This window comes from Aplysia californica, unplaced genomic scaffold, assembly GCF_000002075.1.
Source record: "Aplysia californica isolate F4 #8 unplaced genomic scaffold, AplCal3.0 scaffold00819, whole genome shotgun sequence".
Classification (NCBI taxonomy): Eukaryota; Metazoa; Mollusca; class Gastropoda; order Aplysiida; family Aplysiidae; genus Aplysia; species Aplysia californica.
Genome location: NW_004798089.1, coordinates 44,983 through 62,572, shown reverse-complemented (window position 1 = coordinate 62,572; position 17,590 = coordinate 44,983). Strand labels below are relative to the sequence as shown.

Here is a 17,590-nt window from a genome sequence, read left to right as displayed (position 1 = left end):
AAAGTGTAAGATTATATTTGAACAGCCCCAAAACCACGCTGGTCACACCTGCGCAACGTCAGCGAGAGTTTAAGGACCTGACGCATGTTTCAGGAGACAAACTCTTTTTGTACACCATGCAACCTCCATGCAGTTGTATTTTTTTTTTTTTTTGTAGACATTCACATTCAACTTCTGATTTTGATTTAACAAAACTCATATTGGTTCCTTTTGATTGCAATGAGCATAGCAACAATGTATTCCAATAGTTCTGTGGCATTGTTTTAGCTATACACGTCTTGCAACTTTTCTTGCAACTTTTGCTAATTTTTCTTGCAACTTTTTTAAACTTTTGCTATTTCAATTGCAATTTTCTCTGAGGACAGCTAATTATATGAATGCATGCATAACAGCCAATTTTTCAAAACCAAAAGACCAACCGACTCTACCTACAGCCAGTCTAGTTGGTTGGCATTTGCAAAGAAACCCTCTCCACACACACCTCATGCAATAAATTCAAACTTTTCAAAGCTCACCACCAACTAGAAAATAGAGAAAATGCGTTTCTGAGCACAAAAGCGTACTTACATACTGAAACCCTAAAAAAAATTACTTACTGATTGACAGCTAGGAGAATGACAGTGTTATCCATCTAAGAAGCGAAAACGTTGGATATTCTAAGTGGGAGGGTGAAGGCAAACACAAATGAAATGAAGGTGGTGAACATGGTGAACCCTGAGAACCTTACATCAAAGGTCACACAACAAATTGCTGTCATATGATAATAATTTACATCTTAACCCTATCCTTGCGTCGTGTTTTACTATACAATCCATACGATGTGGGGAACTCTGTGCCACCACTTTCCAAAGAAGAAATTTACTCATTAATCCGATCCGTAAGCTTTGCATAGCTGTCTGTCAAAATGATTTTTAGAGAAATACTGAAAGTTTTAGAGAACTTCATATTAGAATGTATTCTAAAATGTGAAGAATACAACCCTGGGGGTACGGATAGGGTTAAGATATTTAACCCCAGAATTTTATGGTTTGATGTGGTATGATATGTTTAAGTGCGGCCTGATAAGGTATGGCATTGTGTTGTAACTATATGTGATGTTGTACAAAATGGTAAGGCACATATATTATCATATGGTATCACGTCACTGACATGCAAGCACTGCGACAGAGGCTGCGCTTCAAACATAAGAAGAATTAGCCATGAAAGAAGCTGCATGAAGACAACTTTGAGATCATCTTAAGCTAAATTGACCGTCTGCATAGACGACAAGAGTCATACAAGGTATCATAACTGAAAGATATGGGGTGGTATGGTACCATATATGGTAAGGTTCAACACCCATCAACTCTGTAAGGTTATTTATGATTTGCAGCTTCCAGCTTAACAACTAGAAACTCCAGGAAAACCCAAGATCAAGAATGTCCAATTAGGGATTCGAACCAGTTTTTTACAGTCATCCTGTATAACATTAAGTAAGATATCGATGTTCCTTCAATAACTCTTCCTAATGATCTTTTAATTAAAACATGTCTCATATTAAACACTTAAAGATCAACAACTATTGAAATCAATAAAGGTTCACAGCAGTCCCTATTAAAGCAAGTAAAAATGAGAACATTACATGGAGACCGATACCGAAAGACAGACAATGTCAATATTTTGAACAAACAGACAGACGTGATATATTTGAAAAGCAACACCTAATACAGAATAAGCATTATTGCAGACCCACTCACGAACTATAACAACAGCATATGTGTAATTAAATTAATTTTGAAAATTGAAAAAAAAAGATCACGGAGGAGACAAAAGTGATAAAGTATTTTTATTCACTTGCCATTCCAACTTCGCACTATATTGCACATAAAGATTATTTTAGAGTATCTGGTATTAAAGTCTCACACATTTTCATTTTCGCAACCACATTAAGTATGATAGAGAAGGTTCACAATACGCATCACTCTCTCTCTCTTTCTCTCTCATTCCTCCTGCATCTTCTTTCTCCTCAATCCCTTGTTCTCTCACTCTCTCTTGTTTCATGCCCTCCCCTCAGTCTCCCTCTTCCTTTCTCTCTGGTCTTCCCTCTCTCTCAATTCCTTGCTCTCCCTCTCTATTTTTCTGTGTTTCTTCGTCTCTCTCTCCTTGCTCTCTAGCTCTCTCACCCGCTCTCTTGTTCACTCTTTTTTCTCACTTCTTTCTTTCCCTTTCTTCCTCTCTGTGAGCATTGCTCAAATTCATTTCACTCCCACACTTAGCCATCAAATTTTTAAAAAATCCCTTCCATGATAGTCAACATACATATATTTTCAGGTTTTTAAAGTCTTCATGCTCAAGATAACAGCTACAAGATACCAAATGGGCAGTCCCTCTCTCTCCACCCCTCCCCCTTTCTTTCTTCTGTGTTACAGAGATAGTAAATATACATTCTTAGGTAACAAGTCTTCACACTCAATAACTACAACCTCTCCTCTCTCTCTCTCTCTCTCTCTCTCTGTGCCTTCCTCACTCGCTCTTTCTCTTTCTGCCTCTCTCTTCCACTGCCTTTTTCCCCTCCTCTCCCCTTCTTTATCCCCCACACCCTTGTTGAATCAGCCATGACAGAGGTGTGTGGTCATCCCAATCATCAGTTAGCCTGGTCCAGTGTCTCCGTCTGTAGGCGGTGGTAGTCATCGTCAGCCTCGCTGCCCGGGTCCACAACTAGACGCAGACGCTCCAGCACCAGCTGAGAAACCTCGTTAAGATCCGGCTACACAGATGAGAGGGAAAAAAAACAACGACTTAGCACAAGCTCTAAAGAATAGGGTACCACACTGTATTTTTGTATATCCTCAGCATCATTCCATGATCACCCAAATCTATTTCGGGAGGTTTCCACATAAAGCTGTTATTCAAATAAAGACATCAAAGGGAATCTTGGTTCTGATAATTTCCTTTCTAGTTTTTAGTGAAAAAATATCAAAACCCAAGTCTTGGTACTGAGTTGGGCTTTCTCCTTACCTTCAATTTATTCAAAACTTCAAATCATTAATGATTGAGGAGCTTATGGAATAATGCTGACAATATATATTGTTCAAACAAAACCTGAGAAAGTCATATACTGCTAGACACTCAGAGACCAGAACTAATGAGAAAGCCGTGTACACTTGGGCTCACCTGCATGATGTGCAGTCCCTTCAGGGTGAGCACCACCAGGTCAAGCATCCCGTCCCCCATGACATCATCGCAGGTCAGGCCCATCACTGGGTCAGAGAAACGCTTTGTCCACTTCAGTCTACCGTAGGGGATGAAAAATATGAAATAAGGGATTAATGGATTTAACCCCTTCGAGACCTATATGATGCACACAGTTCATATTTTCTTACACGGCCAACGAGCCAAGATGCTGCTGTCATGTATGCCGTTCATCATGCCTTTCGAAGCGCTAGGACCACGATGACGTACGTCATCCGCTATAGATGCTTCTATCAGATGCATTTAGTAAAACTAATCGAATATTCGCATTCGGGAATATTTATTCTGTAGACAGAAAATTTGTCCTCTTAGATATAGTTAGTAGTATTAGCATTCTGGGTCTAATTAAAAGAAACTGATCACTAAATCTAACACTACTCTGTGTCCCTGGAGATCCAAAACTGTGCCCAGTGCAGCACAAACTGACCTTGTGTCATGAAGGGGTTCAGCTGACTCAGTGAGATAGAGATGACATTTTCATCTTTGCCTGTACTCATTCAAGCTTCTTCTGTATAGGTCTAACATTACCTACTATCTTTAAATAAATGGTTTAGAAGGTGGAACACTTAGCTTTGAGGTAAGAGTAAATGAATATCACACACCTACATCTGAAAATAGATGCTTAAAAGTTTTATTCTATATTATGAGGAGGTCATACACCTTCTGCTAGAATGTAGAGGACCTATTAAGTTACAAAAGTAAAATATACATGGAGAAAAATCTGTCATGATAATAAACAAATGAGTAGGCGATTTGGGGAAGAAAGGCAATATTGTGCAGCATTGGTATTTACAGAAGCCACCTAAAGTTTGAATATGATTATCCAAAAAATATGGAAAAAACCTAACTTAAGTTATTGCATAGCTTAACACTTGCTGAAATGCTCAAAGCTATTATACAACAAAATCTTTCAATTAACATAGATAAACAAGGAAAGACAAGATCTGAAAAGGAAGCTTTCTTTCAAAATTGTGCACCATTTTCAACACACTTATTAGTCCCGAGACGTGAAGAAGCTTCATTTCTTCGACCAAAAAGTTAGTAGGATTTTCTGAACCCATATATAGCTCCATTCATAGAATATCAAAATATAGTCAATCCTACACTGACAGCTAACTGTACAAGACAATCACCTGTACAAACCACTTCCCATTTCACCCTAGTGTTTTTAACGTACTTTTTCTGAAGCTTCCAATTTCCAAAAAGGGAAAAAATCTCATTTCTTTCAAGACAACAAGTCTCCTTATGTAGAAAAAAAAAATGTATTAATAATACAAATTCCATGCTGAACTGATCATTCAAATGAGGAAATGCTGTGCACACTGCACATTTCTAGTTCAAGCAAAACTTACCTGTAGCATGGGTACTCTGTCAGTTCTGGTAGGTTGCCACTGGGAAGTGACAATTCAGAGGAAACAAGATGGTCCGGGGTAGCAAAATAGACTGACCGTGGTGAAGCTAAGTTTTCCTGAGACCTGAAGGATGTATATTCAAGACAGATCTCATGAAAAAAACAATGAGAACATTAGAAACATCTTTAACAAAGTAAAAGATATTCAACTTAAATAACAACTAATACACATTGTCTGAAATGTTTTTCCAAGTTAAGAAAGTATAAATTTGAAGGGAATGCAGTCAGTAAAACAGAACATCAAACAGTATCTTTACTGTAACAAATGTATTGCCATCCAAGCCTAAAGCGAATTCAAGTGCATTCTAAAATATTCCATTGGTTAAGCTGACAAGAAATTAGATTGCAGTGCACACAAATTCAAACCCAACAGGGGTCATTTGGGATTTCTTAGACTCTTTAACTGGGCTCGTTTAGATAAAATGAGAAATACTTTTGTGATCTTCCATTAATCCAGCAATACACCCAAAGTCTCTTTCTCTCTCTCTTTCTCTGTTTCTCTTTTGGTCTCCTTCTCCCTCCCTCAGGCATATAACTCTCAAATCACTAGTGAGGAATAGACTTGGGAAATAATGAATTGGAACAAAAACAGACTATCAGGAAAAGGTATGTCTGACCAAAGAAAAGCAGAAAAAAAAAAGGAATTGTGACCAAATCTCCACACCTGACAAGCCGAGCCATCTGGTGGTCTTTGACCAGGCTAGCATCGAGCAGTGCCGAGACTTCATCTGACTTATGTCTGTCGTGGCGGTCAAGCTTGCTCATCCCATCACTACTGTCCAGTGCTGTGGCCATCGATTTGTGGCGCCGTCGATTATCACACTGGTAAAAGGACAGATCAAAAAGACAATTTGCAAGGACAGAACAAAGAAATAAAGTTATAAATGAATGTTGCATTGTAACTATGAATCACACATCTACAGAAAATTTCACCTGCACTCTATCAACGATAATTCAATTCAAACTGCATGCAAAAATATTCCTTAAAAACATTGACAAGTGACCTCCACTGAGCTAAGATTTTTTTTGAGAATATTAATCCCTGCCCTCTCCACAGACATTCACCAGTTGAAAGCATTGATGCACACAAAAAATCCTACTCTATAAGAATCATAGTTCTCTTGTCTTTCCTTAATAAAATCAAACTGGCATCTATGAGAAATAATCACAACAGCAGAGACTCACCTGATCAAACGATGAGTCACCCCTCACTGGCTTCTCTGAGTCGCTGGGTGGGGTCGGAGTGTGTTTAATGCCAATTGGCATGGGCGATTGGAATGGTGTGGATGTCATCAGCATAGAATGAGGTTGATATTGGACAAACTTGTAAGCCAACAAAACCTGCAGTGGGAATAAGCATAAGACGATGAAAGAAAAATAATGACCAGAAAGAAATAAGTCTATTGAGACCACGTTTCTCCATTCCCAATTAGCACGACAGAACACTGCATTTTGTGTTGTTTGGGGAAAAGATATTTTTAGATTTTAGTTTTAGTAAGAGTTTTACGGCACTTGCAACACTATAAAGTCAAATAAGTGCTAAAGATTAGATGTGTTACAAGAGAGTAACAAATACAAAGAAGAAGGAGAAGAAATCAGGACAATAGGTGTTTCATAGGAAAAAAGGAGCAAACCACATCAGAGCCCCACCAACCACCTACAAAAGTTATGTAAGCAGCCCCAAATAAAGGTATAAGTGAACATAATGTCAATGTATTCCTAATCAGCCAGTTAATCATGAATAAAAAACATTAGCTTAAAAACCTATTTTTCTGTCAGGCTATGATACAGAAGGTGCTATTTCTTAAAACATCTTTTATTTTTTGATAAGTGTTTTACAGCTCTCGCAACTGAAAAAGATCATATGAGAGCGAGGACACATTAAACATTCTCAGTTGGTAGGAAATTTTTAATTTTGCCCGGGGGGCGGCCAAAGCCTTCTTTTATCAATTTTATATCACCAAGTGATTTTTAGCGTGTGCAACTTGCACACGGTACCTCCTAGATCTTTTGCCCTTGTCCGTCGCTACCTGGATTGGAACCCGGGGCGAACACCTTAACCTCTGGCCACGAGAGCCCCAAAACACTTTTTCATGCTCTACCACAAAATATGGACGAAAAACTGTATCCAATGCAATGGCAAAGGAAAACAGAAAATAAATAGATTATGTTAACATCAGCATGATCAAAAGGGGTTCACTGCAGGAAACAATACTAAATTTTGCTCATACAAATTTGCCACCCCTTCCATTTCCTTCCAACTTTCTGGAAAGAAAAAGAAAAGAAAAGAAAATAAACTATAAGCACGACCAGCCAGATAAGACCAGAGTAGATAGAGTACACCATTTGGGAAAGTGTCTGCCTTAGTGATGTCAGCGTATTGTCATTAAATATGTCAATTATTGTCCTTGGTCTCATTTTTTTTTCTCTTTATAAGTGTCACATTCTATTGACTTTTTGCAAACAATTACCACTGTTTTGAGTTTGGATTTTCTTTCATTAAAAGCAATCAATTTTTAAAATTGTATGGGACACGACATTTTGTCATTTCACAGATGCAGCAAAATGTCATTCATCTTATTCAGAAACAAGGCTAAGAAAAAGTTTTCAGCAAGGAGGCAAAAAAATTATTTGGGCCCCGCTCAAATTAAAACTTCATACCCACACTACAGAATGTTAGATTACGTTTGCAGGGAGGGAGAGAGAGAGAGAGAGAGAGAGAGAGAGAGAGAGAGAGAGAGAGAGAGAGAGAGAGAGAGATATCTGCAAAACATTTTGTCCACCAGAAAAAAGAAATAAGCCTGACCAAAGGCATGCTACACTGAACAAAGAATACACATCAATAATTACTGGTTTCATGCAGTCATCTGTCACAGTAACCACCGCTACGTACAGAAGATTGACCTACCTGACCGTAGGTACCAATAAGTATCTCATTCTCGCCATCAAAGTCAATGTCGATGACACAGGAGCATAGAACAACATCCTGGCTATTGCTGTAGGGCAGGTGGTGAACTTGGGACAACCCACAGCACACAACATCCCTAATAAGACATGAAGAAGAAAAAGACAGGCCCGTTATATTATTATCAATGATTTCTCTTTTCTCCTGAAGGACTGCGAGGTATAAAAATGACATTAAGAAAATTATTATTATAGTCATGGGAGGAACTTCTTCCAGGACTCCTGCAGTGCCTGCCTTGAAAGAAAAGGTCTGAGATCGTCATAGGTCTCGAAATTTACAACCAATTATCTTGAACTGCTGGTCAGGGCAACTTTTTGGTGTCTACTATTCTGGAGTGTATCCATATCTAGTATTATGGCGGAAAACCAAACAGGAGCCAGTTGACATGGACAACAACAAAAGAAGATGGCGGTGGATTCTACATACATTTAGAATGTCAGTCCATTATGTGACATGATAAGGCCCAAGATAGAATCCCAAGAGGAAGAAGAAGAGCGGAAAGCTGAGGTTCACATGGAAATGAGAACTACAGGCAGATCTCAGGCGTATGGCAGGACAGAGACAGGTGAGAGACCTTCTTGGGGGATATACCTAATTCCAGGGTGAAAGAGGCAGATGATCAAGACAATAATGATGCCACGAAATCAAGTTTTAAAAACAGTAAAAAAGCGAAGGGTGGGAGGTGGGAGTGGGAAGTGCAAAGGTACATCAGAGAAATTTCATCTTGAATAACATTATGTCAAAACAGCCTGCTTCAGATGGTATGCGTATGAAACAAGTTTGAAAAAAAAAAAAAGAAAAGTTATCTCACTACCAGCTTTAGGGCTTACCAGAAAACAACTGAAGGGTCAATAGCAGACGTCACCAATAGGTTGATAGCCTCAGGTTCCTCCTCTTTCTCATCAGGGATGGCTAAATCTTCAGAAAGTCAGAAAATTCGCTGATTAATATGAGAAATCATTTTAAAGCAAAGAATATGCTTGGCAAAACAAAACAAAAAAAACACCAAAACCCCAAACAAACAAGGTCTTTCCAAAACAGCAAAAAAATAAATAATATAATGGATTTCAGTAGTTGTTCAAAACAGCTAATTTTGTTCCACCACCCAACACTCTCAGCATATTACACAGGAAAAAGGCGGTCAGTGGTACTGATCTCTGTTCAGACAAGTGGGTATCAGCACACAGCACCAACTACATAAAAACTAATAACACAAACCATTCATGACCCTGAGGTGATATTTTCACAGAAGAAAGGGTGAGGGGGGAGGTGGGGGTGCTTGGACCTTCGGGAAGGGGGGGGGGGGGATAAAGAGGGGTGTACAGCCCCATGGATGCATGATGATTGAAAATCCTTGTTCTTCGACCAAATAACCAAAAATGTTCAACCCTGTTTCAGGCCTTGTTCGATATTTGCATAGATTTAATGCCCTACAATGATTGATGGAAGAGGGGAAAATAAACCACAGACACGATGCATCAAAGTAAATATCACATACATACATACATTTGAGCAAACATTTTTATTCACCTTGTTATAAATATGAAGAGATTCTATTTCCCTGCCTTTGTTGTAGTACGACAAACATCCAATCCAAAGGTGTTTCTATTCATTCTGCACACTAAATTATTCATTCCTGAAGAAACAGGCTTTAATTTTTGTCATGCTTTGAGAGCCAGTTCAGAATTTCAATCAACACCAGCCTGAGACACAAAAGAAACTTAATTACCAAAAGCTTTATGAATACAAATCAAGAGTTCAGGGCACATGCACTTACGCTTTCAATTCATAGGTCTGGAAACATAATATATTACATCAAATATTTTTTTAACACATAAAAATGCAATACGCTAAAATTCTGTTCAGATTTTAACTGAAGAAAAACTAACATGGAATCTTCAGAAATAGGCAAAAGCAAGCTGGAATATATCCTTACCTTGTTTGTCCAGAAACTCTGGACATGGCGCCCTTGTGGATAAGGTAAAGAGCTGTAGGCTTGTGATGGGACTGTCCAGTTCAGTTGTCCAGCGCTTAAGGATCTCTGTGGAAGTTCACCAACAGGTAGAAAAGAAATAAATGAAATACGGTACTTGATGCAAACAAGCTGCAAAGAAAGAGACAGTACCTAGAAATCATCTGATAAGAAGATGAAGGCTAATGAAGAAGTGATTTCTTTTTACTGAAAGAACCAAGAGACTGAAATCTTCATTTCAACAACAATAACGAGTCACATGCAATGACAGATAGTTATTTACGATAGCCAACCACTCGGGGTGTCTTTACTACTGTTCTAACTGACTTGGGAAGCTTACAATGAAGTCTACAAACAAAGGAAAAATTATATGCAAGCAAAGACAAAAACATTTGCGCTATCCAGGAATAGAGTCATCAACCAAAAATCAACACTAGTGTTAAATTTGCAGATTTTCAATTGATGGTATTTTCTTCAAGTTTGACACTTCTTTATTATTGTATACAAATAAACTGTACAAATATTTGCTGCGCAAATAAGAAAACAAAAAAAAGCCAAAAGAATTAGAGCCAAGTCTTTTGTGTGCAACAGCCAAGAGCCGAACCACCACACCAAATGCACCGGTGTATCTTGACAGATATCAAACAATAACAAAGCCAAAAACCAAACAAATGACAATCTTTTGTCTCTGGGACATCTGATGAGCTACAGCTGTTGCCTCCTCACCTTCTGTCTAGATTTGTTGTCTCACCTCACCTTTTGCCTTGATATATATGTCTTCATACCTTTTGTCTTGTCTACACACCTTTTATCTTGACTAGTCTACTCACCTTTTGCCTTGGTTTGTCTTCTCACCTTTTGTCTTGTCTACTCACCTTTTGTCTTGATGTTGACGTGTGTGAGTGACACCAGGCCAGTCTGCAACCCTAGGGCTGTCAGTCGTTCCTCATCATTGACCTGCATCAGCTCCATCTGGGTCACACTGCACAATGCACAAATATTTACATACATAAACCATGGTCTATACATGTTATGAACTCAAACTAAGTCATACATAAACATATACATATGTATGTGATGCAACTCGATGTAATCAGGCGCTCGTCAATTTTTTGGCATATGGAGTTATTGGTATCATCTGAAAGCTGTTTCATTTGCCTTGCTTCATATGAAATAAATATCCATCTATCTTGAATAGAACTCAGGATATTTGTGATTGAAGGATAAGAGGTCACCTGTTTTTCAGGGGTGAAATAAGTGGGAAAATGGCAGTCAAAGTTTGGTAACTCAATAGCAACAAAGTCCTTGAAAATAGAAAAATGACATATTTTGTGCCTTTAATCAATGTTTTTTCAGTAAAATTCATATGGAAATGTGTTATTATATGGACGGAAAAGAGGTTAAGCCAAATAATGTAAATTAGATAAAGATTTCCAAACTGGCGGAAAAATGCCGGATTCTCCGATTTCGTTATTTTGACGAGCGTCTGATTTCACCATGATGCCACACATCTATATCATGGTCTATAAACGTCATGAACTCAAACTAGGTAGTATGTCACGCACAAACATTAACATACATAAACCATGGTCCAAACACATTATGAACTCAAACAAGATAACATAAAACCAGGATTTTCAAACAAAGTATTCATAATGACCCATTCTAAAGTCAAAAGGACCAGCACCAACTTATTATTTCAGCTGTACCACTAGATGATTCACTCCCTTTAAAAAGTGTCTTTCACAATCTGTATGCAAAAATAAAGTGTTTGGTAGATTTCACAAAAAAGCTTTTAACTACCAATCTTCGATCTGACAATTTCTTTACAAGTGTTAACAACAAAAATAAGTGATGCTGAATAGTATAGCAATTGCCATTTGTATTAATGAGACTTGTTTTGTTTTTTTCGCATCTTAAATGAAGCAGTGAATAACCCAGTATTATACTATCTTAGGTCGTACTTAACATGAATGGACCACTAAGGAAGAAGTTACCTACCCTCCATCGATCTTGGCAAATTCAGGGAAAAACTTGTCAACTGCTTCTTGCTCCTCGTAAAAGGACTCACTCTCAGCAGACTGTAATAGAGTGCAGGACCAGAGACTTTACTTTAGATTCTTAAAATAACTTTCATAGACTGAATATGTTCCATTTTGTTTGTTTTAGTAAACAGAAACACAATCACAAAGACACATATACCGTCAAAAGCAACAAAAGGAAAGAAAATAAATTGGACTTACCAGCGTCACCACTCAAACAACCAAAATATATTCATAAATAAGCTATATTAAGTACAGACCAATGCACATTGCCAGCGCTACTAGTTTTGTGTTAAAAAAGGTATTCAGAGATAAAAAGAAACACAAACTTACTTCTTACAGTTTCTCCTAAAGACATAAAAGATTAAAGATTTTATAAGTTGTTGGAATGGAAAAGACAGAACATAAGAAAGTTGAGTTCCACAAATTTAAAGATACTAAACTGAACTTGCGCATCTCTCACTTAGGTGTTGGACCTGCGGCGTCTGGTTAATGGTTTCAAAAAATTGATTTGAACCTTCAGCTCCTTCACATACCATCTAAAATCCATCTCAAAGAGGAGGACACAATTGAAAAAAATCCGATGCAAGGACAACTTAACTGTTGTGAAACAATACGAAAAGGAACTTCCATTTACACAAAATTTGTAGAAATAAAAACAAAGAAATGTTCTTCCTCCATCTTTCTTTCCCCAACTTTCTCTTCCGTGTTTGCTCAATATGTAAGGCCTGCTGGCAAAATGAGTTACTTCTCGCAATCCACAAATGCCGAAAAATCGACACAAGGGTCAAATTTGTAGACTTTTCTATTGAGGCTTTTACTTTAAGTATAACATGCATTTCATTATTTCATTCTTATAAATTGTAAAAACTTCACATGAGGTATCTATTTCCATATACTTCACTTATGGAAAATGCATGAGTTTAAAAGGTATAAAGTCCAGATTCAAGCTCCGTACTTGAGACACCAGAAAAGAAAAATACTAACATTAAAAATGCTTCCACACATGCTCAGATCCGATAAGTAACTCAGTTTGTCAGCACGCTTCACATATATAGCTCTATTTCACTTTCTCCCGTCTCTTATACTTTTTCCTATCCATAATTCGCCACAAATTTTTATATTCTTAGTAAAAGACTACTGCCAAGCACTTCATTTGTCCACTATGAACATTACCTGTCTATAGACATGAACTTTGTGGTCACCTCCACCAAGAAGAAAGCACATTTCTTTACTGCCATCATCCTTGTAGATCCTGTAAAAAGGTATGTGCAAAAAGGTCAAAATGAAAATGATAGAACTGTGCTAGGAGGCACGAATGAGGGGGAGTTTTTAAATCAAATAAAACTTCATACATGCTATGATTATTATAAGATAGATACATCCTGGCATATCATAACTATATTCCACTTTGCACCTACAATTTTGTACAGTCTCTGTTACATAATCAATTTAAACAAACACTTTGCAAGTATATAAATCTTAAAGTTATAGAAAGACAGGATATATCAAACTGAACTAAAAACTAAGAATACAAAAACTTACCTAGTTGTAATTAATGAAATATCTCAACACACTGAGAGAAATACTCTTTTTTAAAGGATATCAAGCAGCTCATACATCTTTTAAAGGCGACTAACAATCTAAGTGAAAGATGGCTATTGCACCTCTGTGAGGCAGCCCACAATTTCTTTTTCTGCCACCTGGCTTGCTTTATTCAATACAATACACCATCCTCCCATAAGAACAAAGACAAAAATGAATGCTTTGATGGAAGCCACACACATCTCATCACTTACGGAAAATGCATGAGTTTAAAAGGTATAAAGTCCAGATTCAAGCTCTGTACTTGAGACACTGGAAGAGAAAAATACTAACATTAATTAGTATCCATCGTAAAGGAGAAAAAAACTGAAACAAAATCATTTTTTAGATCATTGATAACAAATATGCTTCCTCATGTGCTGTATATATCACATGTGCTGTCTCTTTATAAAATATTGATTTCTGGACATATCAGTTGTACTACAGCACATGAACACACCTATTCAATAGGTCCCTGGTTCGAAACCTGAGAGCGATGGAAAATTTCCTTCTCTAAAACTTTCTCCTTTCACCTCCTTTCCTGCTCTAACCATATTCTGTCATCTGCTTTTGTCTCCACTTTCTGCCCCCTCCCCCTTTTGACCCTCCTCTGGGCTCCTGACTCTTTCTGCAGCCTTTCTACTGCTACTCCTTGGCTCCTTCTTACTGATGTCTTTCAGCCATACCCCTGATCTGATGTTATGGTAGGTAAGATCCGATCCCTAGCCCTCTCTGATAGAAGCAAAAAATCTACGAGATCCTGTGTGCAAGTTGCGCATGTTAAAGATCCCTTGGTGGTCCTAAAATTGATAATAATAGGTTTCAACCGCCACCCGAGCAAAATTCTAAATTAATTCCTAAAAAACTGAAAAAGTTCATTGTGTCCAGTGCGCTCATGACCTTACGCAGTTGTGAGCACCGTAAAACACTTACAAAACAAACAAACACATTGTGACGCATACACAGGAAAAAAGGCAGAAGCACTATTGCATCACAACAGACAATGCTTCTTATACCGTATTGGTCGATATTTCAAGTTCTGTGATCTTTATTATTTAGATATTCATGCAACATTTGGATATCAAACCTAAGGATTTCTTTTATAGGTTACGTTTGAAAAAAAAAAGTATTTATTTATAATCCAAAATTTATTCAACAGTGCAAAACGGCTTCTCACAGGGAACTGCATCTATGATGTTCAGGTATGGTCCATCTGGTTCTTTCTCTGGCAGAAAGTAGATATTCATATGCGGACTTGGGGACTTCTGTTCAAAATGTGACGCAAGCTGAGGAATTGAGTGAGAAAAAGAAAATAAATAATTTTTTTTTTTAAGAAAAAGGTAGGCTAGCTTAACAGTTAATTCTAAAGATTTGGAGAAAATAGTATGTTCACCGGAAAACACTGGTACAGCCAGTCAAAAGAAACTGGCAGAGTTAAAGCCTCATAATATTCATGAAAACAATGTCAATTTCAGCGTCAGTAGAAACATTTTACCAGACCTTCATAATCCATATAAGCTGGGTCATATGATAATAAATCAATTGAGAATTTCAGATTTTTCAACAGCTTGCACCTTGTGAACAGTATCTCTAGCAGTAGGAAAAACAAAGTAAATTAAATCGCTATTTCCACTTAAAATAAGTTAAAAAGCATTTTAATAACCAGTTAATTATAGAAAGTATTTAAAACATGAAAATTACAAAATGGTGGTAAAAACTTGTTACCAGTAGATATGTGATAGCCAGTATGATTCTCTCCTTTCCATCAGAGTTACAGATCACATCAACTGACACAATTTCAAACACTTCTGTGCCTCCTGCCAGAAGAAAACAATATATAATACTATCATAAAATTGAAAACTCTGCAACTGCAGAAGGATGCAGATTCAATAGAATTGAACTGAAATTTTTTTTGGAAATTTTAATTTTTGTTTCATCAACTGTCTGTTTCTTCTTGCGCTTCTTTGAGGGTACTGCCGGTTTGTACTGATTTTCTATTAATTAAACAGTTCAGGGCACATGTCATCATATACGCTTTTGTTGAGTGTAAGTAAACAGCGCAGCAAAATAGAATTACAGCAAGAAAAAGTAAACGTCTTTTCAAAACATTAAAAATTAAACATCACAATAAGAGACAGACAAAGAAATGAAGATATTCGATAAAAGGACAACAACGATGTTCTAAAGTTTGGAAGTGCAAGACGGACAAAAAACACAATAAAGATTTATTTCCATTACTTTTAAGGCGATGGGGCAAAAATGGCAAATTTTAACTTCAATTAAAAATCACCAACTCAAAGACGCATAGAATATAGTACCAATGATATTGCCAACCTAGGGTACCCTACAGTTAGAATTTGTACAATTTTTTAAAGCCAGTGGCATTTCTCCGGCATCATGATGCTGGTCAATAGATCGATGGCTATTCTTTGGTGTCACGAACACATATAGCTGCACATGTCACTTGTCCACAGCTTTCCATCTCCCACGTCGGCAAGTTGTAGGAATTATTGTTACGACTGAAGTCAGTGCCAGATGCACCTTTTTGTAGATCTACTTCTGGGTGCGACTGAGGGTTGTTAAATTGGCGCTTTTTCAATTTTGGCAGCTGTCGCCTCTGACACAAAAAATTCCTCCGTCTTCTGTCACTGGAGCTTTCATTGAATAGAAAGATCTAGTGGCTGCGTGTCCACCTATGGTGAATCGCATTTTGATGAAATGATGACCCTGATGAGTGTTTGTGTAAAGCCATAACATGCCGACAGGGGAGATGGAAAGCTGTGGAGAAGCGACATGTGCAATTACAAACCCTACCTGACGCCGGAGAAAAGCCATCAATCTATTGATCGGCGCGACTCCGGAGAATAGCCACTTGCTTTTTTAGGAAGAGTTCCGCAGAGGGCCGGAGGACCAACAACATCTGGAGCTTTTTCTGTAGTTCCCATCCCCCTTATTTGAGCCTAGATCTAGACTCTAGATCTACATCTGGATCTATATGTTTGATGCGCAGCGAGTTAAGATATCAAAACTAAAAACGGCAAAACATCAAATTATGGTAAAATCAGGGTTGCATGCCCCCCTGAAACCCCCCACCTTTTTTATTAGGTCAGGGGGGCAAGCTTGCCCCCCTGGAACCCCCCTACTCTTGGGACCAAAACCTGCGAATAACAATTGCGGGGTGGGAACTACCGAAAAAGCCCCAACAAACCTAACAACTGCAAAACATCAAATTATGGTAAAATAAGGGGGACATGCCCCCCTGAAACCCCCCACCTTATTTTTATTCCCCCAGACACTTGGGACCAAAACCCGCGAATAACAATGGCGGGGTGGGAACTACTGAAAAAGCAAACATCTAACTAACCCTCTCCCTTCTAACTCTGTGTAGTTTGCTCAGTGGACATTGTCACGGTAAGCGCCGGCCCTCCGCGGAATTCCTCCCTATAGTGTAATTTACTGTCATTCAACATACCAGCAGGTCCTGAGTGAGGACCTGAACTGAAGAAAACATCTTCCCGAGTTATTGGGATTAACCTGTTGGAAGACTTCTGATATTCTACGGATACGAAGTGACCATTGATAGACGCAGCTAACAATTTGGTTAGACCTTCCTTTGACGTTATTTTTGTTAATCCATACACGTTAGTCTGGGCTCTTAAGCCACAGAAATGAGCATCAGTCCAATACAAAGGTTTTAGTGGTTTTGAAGCCATTTCTTCGTCGTTTGCACCAGAACATACGCAACAAGGCACTGTAATTCTCTGTAAGGCACAGAAACAGAGCAATTGAAAAACTCAACCCTGGCTCATGAAAAGCGAAAGTAGCATAATAAAGATTTCAGAGTGCATTCCCTTCATTGAGTTTTATCATAGCCATAGACTTATATTTTGAACATACTAGACTATAAATTTTACATACTTCCAGGTTTACTCTGGAGAGCACATTCTGATTCCATAAGTGGAAATATTAAAAGGTAATAAGGAGGGAAAAGTTGAATAAAAACTCGAATATGGCGAGGCTGGTTTTTCCCTCCTTTTGGGTGTCCATGGTGCATAACAGGACAACATTTTTTTATATTTTTTATTTTTTTAAAAGAAAAGGAGAAGAGTAGCGGCGATGTCAGTAGGCCTACATGATCAAGGATTAGGGTATAATTCAAATAGTGTTGGATATTTAACTAAAACCAATCCATTTTAGCTTCAGATTTCTTGTCAATTATTTTCTTTTTGATTTATTGTTTTGAATTTATTACACTTTTATTTGTTTTATCAGTCATTTGGTTAGTGAGAATAAGTCTGCACACACACTTCAAAGTTGAAGTGAAAATGAAATATTTTTTAAATTATCAAAATGTAGCAAACTCTTATTTCTACCTGAATTGGTT

General features: G+C 37.7%; 1 protein-coding gene across 1 annotated transcript; it reads right to left on the bottom strand.

Moving 5' to 3' along the window:
- Window positions 1–1,807: 1,807 nt before the first annotated feature.
- LOC101860931 (KICSTOR complex protein kaptin) lies at window positions 1,808–16,993 on the bottom strand. Its single transcript, XM_005109820.3, has 15 exons — window positions 16,679–16,993; window positions 14,931–15,022; window positions 14,383–14,491; window positions 13,421–13,478; window positions 12,798–12,876; window positions 11,581–11,660; window positions 10,455–10,561; window positions 9,544–9,648; window positions 8,438–8,525; window positions 7,551–7,686; window positions 5,828–5,983; window positions 5,307–5,464; window positions 4,584–4,706; window positions 3,154–3,271; window positions 1,808–2,746 (listed from the first exon to the last, which is right to left on the bottom strand). Exons 1-15 carry the CDS (start codon window positions 16,917–16,919, stop codon window positions 2,624–2,626), a joined length of 1,773 nt encoding a protein of 590 aa, XP_005109877.1. The 5' UTR covers window positions 16,920–16,993; the 3' UTR covers window positions 1,808–2,623.
- Between the last annotated feature and the right edge of the window lie 597 nt (window positions 16,994–17,590).